This window comes from Simochromis diagramma, unplaced genomic scaffold (genome assembly GCF_900408965.1).
Source record: "Simochromis diagramma unplaced genomic scaffold, fSimDia1.1 OVJJ01000753.1, whole genome shotgun sequence".
NCBI lineage: Eukaryota > Metazoa > Chordata > Actinopteri > Cichliformes > Cichlidae > Simochromis > Simochromis diagramma.
In genome coordinates, this window is record NW_024387523.1 from 14,738,467 (window position 1) to 14,748,681 (window position 10,215).

A 10,215-nucleotide genomic window follows, 5' to 3' on the forward strand; every position below is an offset into this window, starting at 1 on the left:
TTTATCAAAAATGAAAGTTTGGGCCCTAATCTTAAAAGTAGATAGGGTGGCTGTCTTCAGAGTCCAAACTGATAACTGAAGGCTCTTCTTCTGGAAATTGAAAATATGCCTCTGCGCTCTGAGATTGAAGAGCTCTGTTGGGATACGATGGTACTATGAGGTCTATAAGATATGATGAGGCCTTATTATTGAGGAATATTGAACCAGACGTTTGGTACATTTCCCGTGGTCTTCTATATGATCAAACTTCTTTGGACAAGAGTTTCCCGTACTGGCTGTTAGAAACAAAATAAGTTTAGGGCACTGCTGCATATTACTTTTCAGACCCAGAGGATAGATCAGTTTTATAGTTTGTGGAGTACTAAATTTTATGATGACTTCAGTTGCTCCCAGTAGAAGAATAATGGTTGGCTAGTCTGACCATAAGAGGTTTAAAATGTTTCTCCCATTTTGTGACTTACCTAAAAATCTGCCTGACTGAATTTAGAGAAACATTTATGTTTCAGGGATTCACTAAGGTTTAGCACTGTCATCAGTTCAGTTCAATTCATTTTTATTTATATAGCACCAAATCACAAAAACAGTTGCCTCAAGGTGCTTTATATTGTAGGGTAAAGACTCTACAATAACAGAGAAAAAAACCCAACAGCCAGATGACCCCCTATGAGCAAGCACTTGGTGGCAGCGGGAAAGAAAAATTTGCTTTTAACAGGAAGAAACCTCCAGCAGAACCAGGCTCAAGGAAGGGCAGCCATCTGCTGCGACAGGTTGGGGATGATGGGAGAGAGAGGCCAAAAGACAAACAGTGAAAGAGAGCCAGAGTTTAATCATTACTGATGGAAAGAGAGGTGAGTGAGGAACACCTCAAGGGTTTTGTAGCCACAGCTTTCCCATCTAGTGGCCTTCAGATTTAAGGCACTTCTGCATTGGCTTCTATTTTTCTGACCTGGAAGTTATGTTCATGCTTTTTACAGTCTATGGCAGGGATATCAAGCTAATTTTACACTTTGAGCCACATAGAGACCACTTTGATCTTAAGTGGGCCGGACCAGTGAAACTCCTCTTTCTGTCAGTGTGAAGAAGTTAAACTACACATTTAATCTCTCAAATATTGTAATATAAGAAAAAAAAAGTTACATTTCAAAAAAAACTTTTGATGACAGAATTTTTTTTCTTCACTGTGAAAATGTTACATTTCTATTGTAGTGGGGAGAAAATGGATATCGTCTGTCATTAATTTTTTTTTTTTTTTACCCATTAGTTGATTACTTTGGTGTAATATGAAGTGCCATGGTGGAGGTCTTTATCATTAAGAAAAGCTTTAAAGTGGTGAAAATACTGTTCACATTTTCCAAAGTCGGACTGGAGTCTTTGCCAGGGTGATTCTGGTCCTGGGACACCTCTGGTCTATGGTTAGCAGGCTAGCATGAGGAAGTGGTGCTAGCATAAAAACAATGGTGTGCCTCATGTTGGAACTAGCATGGCTACAGAGCTGTAGTCTATAAGCCCACCAGTATTTGAACAAAGAGGAAATTCTCTCTTTGGATATTTTTTTTAGATGGTGGTAGTTTATTGCATCCCATTTCTGTCATTTTTTTTTTTTTCCATTTTCAAGATATATGGATAGGATCTGATCCTTTTAACAGCTCATGCTCTCTCCAACAAGTCATCATCTTACTAGAACCTTTTTAAAATAATAATTTGAATAAAGATGTCTCATGTAGACAGGATCATTCCTTTGTCTTTTATTCAGAGAGCTTTGATTACATAGTTTGTAAACTCCCCATTGGTTGTCATCTATAGACCATGAAATTAAAGGCATTACTTTGTTTAGTCTGCAGTTTTTGGCTAGCCTTCTCTCTTCCTCTTGTGTGAATTCAAGCAATGGTTTACACACACACACACACACACACACACACACACACACACACACACACACACACACACACACACACACACACACTGTAGTGTACCGACAGGTGCCAAGCTGCTCCTTTGATGCCCCTCCTGCCAAGTGGTCCTGCTGCTTCCTGGCACCTGTCACCGTGGAGACGGCTGATTGCATCATCAGCACTCGCCAGAGGGGAACGGCACACTGAAAGAGAGAAACCATCTCTCCATCCTTTCATCTGCTTTCTTCAGTGATGACCGTCCCCCACTTTTCCTTTGTCCTCGTCACCCCCCCTTCGTCCCCTTTACTCTGCCTTTTATCTCCCCATCACCACCATCCCCTTTCATCAAAAACCCTAAAAATGAAAGGGAAAAAAAAATATGACAGATCTACTGTTTCAAATCTAGCTGAGAATGTCGCTCACGCCTCAGAGCGCAAGATATTACCACGGCCTTCCCACTGACCTCAATCCAAATCTGAAGAGGCGTATCTGAATACTCCTTTTATGATGGTGTCTTGCAGCAGGAGCAGAAGGAAATTCAGTCCTTCTTCTGTCTAATAAGTCTTTTGTGGTTTTGATGAATGTGTGTTCTCCTAAAATGGAAAATTCTCCCTGTATCAGATTTGACATTATGTTTCTGCTGCAATCATTTTGAGCCAATGAGTGCTTGTGAACAGGAGCACATCTGCCAGATACTATATAGCTGTGACTCCTTTAGACTAATGCTACTATGTAATGCTACTTGGTCATGCTGTGGCTATAATGACCAGGACATAAAAAACTAAATGAGACCGTCTAGCACAATGTCATTAGAGAGCCAGCGTATTCTGGCATTTTCTACTTCACAAGAGCAGAATTTAGCTAAAGTATAAATTTCTCACCTTAAATTTATTTCTCACCCTTTAGTTCAGAGAAAAGCCAACTGAGATGGGCAAGAAATCGTCTGGAGACGGATGTCTGTGTGGCTGGTCATCAGGCCGCTGACCCAGAAGTCATCCAGAGCTACGTCAAGAGGGTGAGTTCAATTGCAAGTGTAGGCAGCTCAAGCTTCACTGTGTTATATAGATGTAAAATAGTATGTCACTTTCATCGCCTCGTATACCCAACACATCATCCAGTGTTACTTTATTGAAGCCGCATGTGCAGAATGCTGGTCCTCATGTTTCTACAAGTATTTGGAGGAAAGGCCTTGTTGTGAAAAATGCACACAGGTTGTTTCCTGCTTGGTCAGAAGAAGACAGGAAGACATTAAGTATATTTAAAATTCTTCTTCTTTCATGGTTGCCTTACCATACTTACCCTCCTCGCTCACTGTCTCCATACCTGTTGCACTGTTTCTCTGTGTGTTTGTGTGTTTCACGTTGGCACAGCACGACTGTGACGGTAAAGGAAATATTACCCTGCTCATATGGCCACAGGCAACTGCCTATAATTGCCTGTCTGTGCCATATGGTAGCTCTGCCTTTGGTACTAGCATGCAGATTGTCTTCATTTCAAATGGGGCTTTTCCATTTTAAAATCTTGCAAATTCACCTGGCTGAAGAGATTTTAACAACGCGTTGTGACAGGAGCTGAACAAAAACCCAAGCCCAGATGTCATACGTAGGACCCAAGAGGGAGTTTAAAAAAAAAAAAGATGGAAGAGAAGAAATCAGCAAAAGACACTGGATTTTGACTAGTTTCCAATTACACTGTTTGCTAAACCCGTAACAAGGAAACCAAAGGAGAAGGAACATAACGAAGAGAGTGTCATTGTAAACTACAGAAAGAAGTAAGCCCCAAAGATGGCATGCCAACACAGAGCCTCATGGTTGGCATTTATCAGCTGTTAAACTCACTTTTAGTCTCTCTGCTCATGAATTCTCCAACAGTTCTACATTGGGAAATGAAAATGTGCACTATTGAATAGATTGGCATTTGAACACCCAGAGAGCACAAAGGAAAACCTGATTGGATGGAAATGCACATCACTGAGTATAATATGATAGGCTTCGGCAGCGTGACATGAATAACCAATCAGATCACAAGCTGCCAGAGAGAGTTCGAGATAAGAACCCAGGAGCTGCATCGAGCAGGCAGACTGATGGAATATATATGTGTGTGTGTGTGTGTGTGTGCTCAGTTTTGAAATTTTATACTTTTTTTTTCTCGCCCCACTAGGGTACCCACTCTGTCTCCCTCTGGACATACTCATCAGATAAATCTGTGTGTAAACTGTGCGCGTGTGTTGGTAATAGCGAGTGTTTTTAAAAATGTGATATGCATGTATGGACGAGTGAAGTGTCAAAAGTAGCGGGTAATAGGGGAAGATGTGTCTCATTATTGTTCAGTGTTAGTTTGCGATCTGATTTCTCTCCTGTCGAGTCTGTCTAAAACTGTCAGCCCAAATATCAGCTGACAATTAACCACCAGAGCTCCGTGGGAGGGAGCAGCATGCGCACACATACACAGACGCACACACAAACTCTGTCACACATGTACACACACGGGTGCGTTGAGATAATGAGGTCCTTTTGTCATTTGAATATTTGATCTTTGCAGATGATTAGGTAGGTTGTTATTTTGCAGAATATCTAGTCTGCGTATGTCAGCCTTTGTTTGTGTGTAAATGAGGCTTTGTTTGCCTATAGTAAAAAAAAAAAGACTGCAAATTTATTTGTGGTGCGGTGAAAGACATCCTTTATATGTATGCATCGCTCAGATTTGTTATAATAGAGCGTATGGGTGTGCATATATTGCCGTTGCAGATCCAGGATGTAGCAGAGCAAGGTGTGATGTTTGTGGGCTTTCTCCAGCAGCCGGGGGGAGGACCTTGCTTCTTAGGAAATTGGGATCCCGACGAGCTGTCGTCCTTACATTCAAGCCCTTCTCCCATACATCGACACCCCTTCAGTGCCAACACCAGCCCAACGGATCCTACAGAACCTCGTCAAAATGGTGCTGAAACTGATCGGTGCTCCTCTGAGTTAGATCATTGTGAGTTTAAATGTAATCCACAGGAGCACAGCACTTTGGGCCCAAGAGAACCAGACTTTAGCCCCACCCCAGGAGAGTCTAGTGAACAAGTTCTTACCTCACAGATCAGCTTCAAAGAGTCAACGAATGAACCTCAAAATCACGTCAAACCTGGTTTAGACACGGTTCAAAGCTCTGCAGAGACCCAGGGGAACGGGCTAAGTCCGACCCTTCCAGAAACAGTAGGTTCAACAAGGCCGCAGGAGCGGGGTGTACCAGGAGCTAAAGGAAACTTGAGTGGATGCACAGAAAAACGTTTTAGCCTTCCAGACCAGAGAGAGAGATGTGGTTCAAGCTCAGACAGCTGGCTCAGCTCTCCAGAGCTGGATCGTAACAGTGAAAGAAAGTCTGCTCGTGCACGTGGGCAGAGCACAGTGACGACGCACAACAACAACCACATCAGGCTAAAGAGTTCCGAAGAAGACAAGGGGGCAACCTCGCCACTGGCGCAGGCCAGTAAGTACGCAGGATCCTGTTTGCTTGTTTACTCGTTGGGTTGTTTCTCCGTTTGTGAATTTTACCTGTTTGCATGTCCTGTAGGAATGCAGCTCTTTGCACTGTACAACCACACAGAAGAGCTGAACAGCTCTATGAGGTTCTACTCACTCAGGGTGCCACTGCAAGTGCAAAAGGAGGCAGGGCTAATCACAGGAGTTGATGCACACTGGCTCGACCACTTGACCCAGCATTTCAACAGCGGAGCACACCTCATTGATGGGTTTTTCCATCTCGGAGATGATAACGGTAAGTCCTGTAACCATAGCAATGCAACACCATTTTTCCATGTACTGTCATACGTAAAATAAAAGTTGACAGACCAAGGTTGTTCTTCCACTCCTTTCATGTCTTTAATTGATAGTTTTCACTTGTTTGATTTTAGTTTCAAAACTGAAAGTATGGAGTCATTTTGGCTTATTTTTATCCAATTCAGTAATTAATCTAAATGAATCCTTTCATACTATATGCTTGAATAGATTCATGGTGTGGAAAGCACCCAGCTTTAACATAACCAATACAATAGCACAAACTCCTCACCCACTACATCTATGACACTGCATTTTTTTTAACCTTTAATACACAACCTCTCTGGCTTAAGTAATCAGACTCCTAAACCTAAATATATGTTTGGCCTCTTGGGGGCAGTACAGTAATCTGCAAACACAATCATGATTCGCTAGCCTCCTTTTTAAAGTTATAAGGTGACTAATTTTGACAAGAAGCAGACGCAAAACAACAGGATGTTTCTTATTCCATTTTTTCCCATGTTCTGTCGTGTCTGTATAATGCAAAAAACAAAAAAACCCAGAATGCAAACTTTGAAACTGAACCAAGAAGCAGTGTTGCTAGCAGTAAAACCAAAATCTGCAAAATAAAAAGCATCAAAGCCTCAAAAATTGATGTTGTGGGGGGTGGGGGGCTGCTCAGGCTGTAGATCCATGCTTCACTGTTGAGTAATGGATGATATGCATGGTGTTATGTGCAGAAAGTCCACGGCTTATGCCATAAGTCACTGTTCAGCCACCCATGGAATAAGCAGGCTTAAGTCGAGTGGAACAGGGGATGAAAAATGAGAGATTGGAGAATAGAGATTTAGTTTTTAGTTCCTCTTTGAATCCCATTTATCCATTTGTGTTTATCTAACTCTTGTCTCCAATTTGTCCCCTTTTTCTCTCCAGCTAATGGGGTTTCATCTGTGGATAGCGTGTTCATCCTCCAGACCTCTGCTGAGGAAACTGCAAACACTTCTTATGATGCTATCGTAGTTGAGCAGTGGACAGTTGTTGACGTGAGGTTTTTCAGGCTTTTAAAGCTCTAGATAAAATGTGCTCTTTTGAGCAACCATTTTGGCCTTAAGCTTGTGCCATTACCTACCTGCTTGCATTTTGCATGCATATATGTATGACTGCATTCTTTATATGTGAGCCATTAGCACTCTTTCCTCTGTCCAGGGTGTTATGGTGAAGACAGACTACATCCCACTGCTTCAGTCTTTAGCTCCGTATGGATGGAGACTGATGTGCGTGCTACCCACACCCATTGTCAAGACAAACAGGTACCCAAGAAAAAACACACAACTGTCCTACCATGCACCCAGATCCACTGAGTCAGTACGTGCTCTGAATCGTATCACCTAAACTCAGCAAGGACTACGCTTTGTAGACTGATTCTTTCTCCTAAGATGTTGCCTGCCTCATTGTTTTTAGGATTAGGACTGACAGCGTGGCTTAGATATGCAGGACAGATGGTCCACGATCTGACAAATCTTGATCATATGCTCATCACAACATGAAACCGCTTTTGAAATCAGCCAGGGCTCGCGAGCAGTAACGCTGTCATTGAACTGCTGTTGTCTTGTAACCTGTCACTTTTACAAACTGCAGCATGCAGAAACTGGATTTCAGTAAATACAGTGGCGTGCACGCTTCTCGCATTACAGCGTAGCGGGTTAACAGTAGTAAAAGTGCAGCTCTCTGTCTTTATGCAGTGACGGGAGTTTGTCGACGAAGCAAATTCTTTTTCTTCAGAGACCCGTTTTGCAGCGCAAGAGAAAAGACTTCAAGGTTTGTCTCCCTTTCTTCTTCTTCAATCTTCACAACAAACCTGTCACTCTTCTTCTGTTGTGCCTTTAGGGCACGTGACTTTATGTCACAGAAGGTGCCATTAAAAAGTCATGTTTCTAAATATGGGATGTACAGCGAATATATAAATCCACTCCAGAAAAGTCTAATAATAGGCAAATAGTTGGCCTAAAACTGTACAGGAAGAAGGCATCAATAAAAGAGGCTTTGTTGTAGTTTGTCAGGTGTCTGGAGAGATAGAAAGAAGAAATGACATGACACAAAGCACAAAACTGTCTCAAACGCATGTATTTGATTTCAGATGCTGAACCTCAGGGGTCGCAGCAAGGCAAAGAAAAGTGCTACTGGAGAATTACTAGAAGAGAGAGAAACCAGGTCCCCTTTGATAGAGACAGAGATGGACAGGTTAAGAAGAAACTCAAAAGAGGAGGAGGAGGAGGAGGAGGAGGAGGAAGAGGAGGCGGGAGGAAGAGGGAAGAGCAAGGACAGCGGAAAGAGCAAAAGAGCAGTCCTGCAGCAAGGTGGGGATAAAGGGGAAGAGGATGCACCACATCAAAAGGACTTCTTGTTCCTGTCGAAGAGCAGGGCTTCTCTTGAAGACCAGGAAGAGGAAACTGACATTGACAAGATCCCACTGCCCAAGCAGGAGAAGTCAGTAAGATGGACAGATTTCTATCAGGAAGCCAACGCAGGGCCCAAGGAGGCGGCGAGGGTGGAAGAGCGGATCAGACAACAGCTCTTTTCTGGTGTTTGTTGACATATTCGGCACAAAGCGGGCAAAGGGCACTAAAAGCTGGTTAGTCTATAAAAAAGCTTTTCAACTTTTTGTTGACTTGCATTTTTTTAGTTCTTTGTGAACAAGCCCAGAAATAACCACTGTATTCATATTGCGTTCTGTTGCTAACGCTTCTATCTGCTCTGTTTAGGGCATTAACACAATGCCTTTTGAGGTCGTAGCTCCTGTAAATGGGAAAAGTGTTGTGCAGTCTTCTGCTTCGGGTTGGTGCTGCTATGTGTCTTTATATGAAATGAGACTGTACAACCTAGAGTTAGCCTCCAGTCCAAGCCTTAAGTATTATTCTTTCACACTGTTGTATTTTACTACATTCTTGTAATAGGACTGTGAGTTTTGATTTCAATGGGCTCACTGTATTTTTATATGTATGAAAAAAAGTATAATTTAAGAGGGAAAAACAAGTGCGTAGTACTGCATTACAGCCTAAATCGATCCGTTTGTGTTCGCTTATGCGACGGCTGAAGAGTAACAAGGATGCAGCTCAGTGACGTTGATGGTATTTAAATCATTTGATACGTTGTTTTGATTCCAGTTTGTGAGCGCTTAAATGTGTGTTTTTTGCTCACGTATCTCGGTCACGATTGTTAATAATCTACCCTATTTTAAAGGATTTGTTTAGAATGAATAATAATAGCACATATATAATTATCAGATGGCTTAAATTCTCACAGGTGCAGGAAAAAGTTAGGTTTTTTTTCATATTTCTGTAACAACATGATCTAATATGTCATCAAATTTGCCTAGTGTGAAAAGTAGAAAATATTATGTGACACTCTCTATTGAGGAAATTGACCATTTACTGGTATGACTGGGCCACTGGTAAGCCATTATGGCCTAGATGCCACAAAAAAAGCTTCAAACGATAAGTCTACCAACACTAGGTTTCACATATCAGACGAGGTTCTTATCCTTCAATGGGGTGCTTTCAAAAAGACAATTTCTTTTAGTCTCATTGAGCTACAAATCTCACTTGTGCATGTGATCTTTAGTAAACTGCACCAGTGTTCTTGGAGAGCAGTGCTTTTCACCTTACACTCCTCTGCAGCTCACCGTTATTGTTCAGTGTTCTCCTGATGATAGACTTACAAACATTATCCAAGCAGTTAGCCTGGGTTTCTTTGGGGTTCGTACTCCTTTCTCTTTGTCAGCCACTCCTGGGGAGGGCAACACTAGTGGGTGGGTTTGCATCCTTTTTCAGGGTGGTAAGCGTAAACAATTGTTATTCTGAAATCCTTAGAAATTCCTTCCTTCCTTTGTACGTACGGCGACAAAGGGTAATTATTCACTTCCCTAAATGTGAGTTATGAAGAATAGACTTTGATAGTTCTATAAATAAAAACAGAGAGCACACACACAGTCAAGTTTTAGCTGATTAAAACTGGAAATTCTTAGGTTCAGATTTCACCTACCTTTGCCACACACAGACATACAATCATGGATCATTTTCCTCAATAACTAAATGAAGTTAATAAGTGAGCATCTTTTTTTTTTTTTTTTTTTTTTTTAATCAGTAGTTAGGACTTTTGTTAAAATCCGGTAACAGTTTGGATCTAATTTATGCAGAAATATAGAAAAAACTAAGGGTTTATAAACTTTTATCCTGCAACATTATCAGTATGAATCTCAGATAAACAGCAAGGGTCGGGATTTGAAGTGCACTGAAGTCTTGAGTTTTGTTTTTATTATTGTAATAAGGTGTTGGTTGCAATTTGTCAGAGGAAAAGATAACAAAGCCTGTGTTAAACAAATTAACTGTCTACAGGGCTAGAAACTACTAGAGGCTGTTGATTAATTAACACTTTTTTTGTAATTTGGGTAAACTTGACCTTAGAAAATGTGTAATTTAAAAATCAGATATTTCCTGGACCACCTGTGTTGTGTATAAGTAGTGTAACATGTAGGTCTTCATATTAAAAAAAAAAAAAAAAAGAGT

At 41.4% G+C, this 10,215-nt stretch overlaps 1 protein-coding gene across 3 annotated transcripts in view; it reads left to right on the top strand.

Annotated features, from left to right (window-relative positions):
- The window catches only part of rftn1a (raftlin, lipid raft linker 1a), a 37,285-nt gene extending 27,092 nt beyond the window's left edge, over positions 1-10,193 (top strand). For all 3 annotated transcript variants that reach the window (XM_040020463.1, XM_040020461.1, XM_040020462.1), the window contains 7 exons: positions 2,799-2,907; positions 4,640-5,363; positions 5,448-5,651; positions 6,584-6,693; positions 6,857-6,960; positions 7,393-7,468; positions 7,788-10,193. In XM_040020463.1, the coding sequence (XP_039876397.1) occupies positions 2,799-2,907; positions 4,640-5,363; positions 5,448-5,651; positions 6,584-6,693; positions 6,857-6,960; positions 7,393-7,468; positions 7,788-8,243 (1,783 nt within the window). In that variant the 3' untranslated portion in view covers positions 8,244-10,193. The remainder of the gene's footprint in view (positions 1-2,798; positions 2,908-4,639; positions 5,364-5,447; positions 5,652-6,583; positions 6,694-6,856; positions 6,961-7,392; positions 7,469-7,787) is intronic.
- Positions 10,194-10,215: the final 22 nt, after the last annotated feature.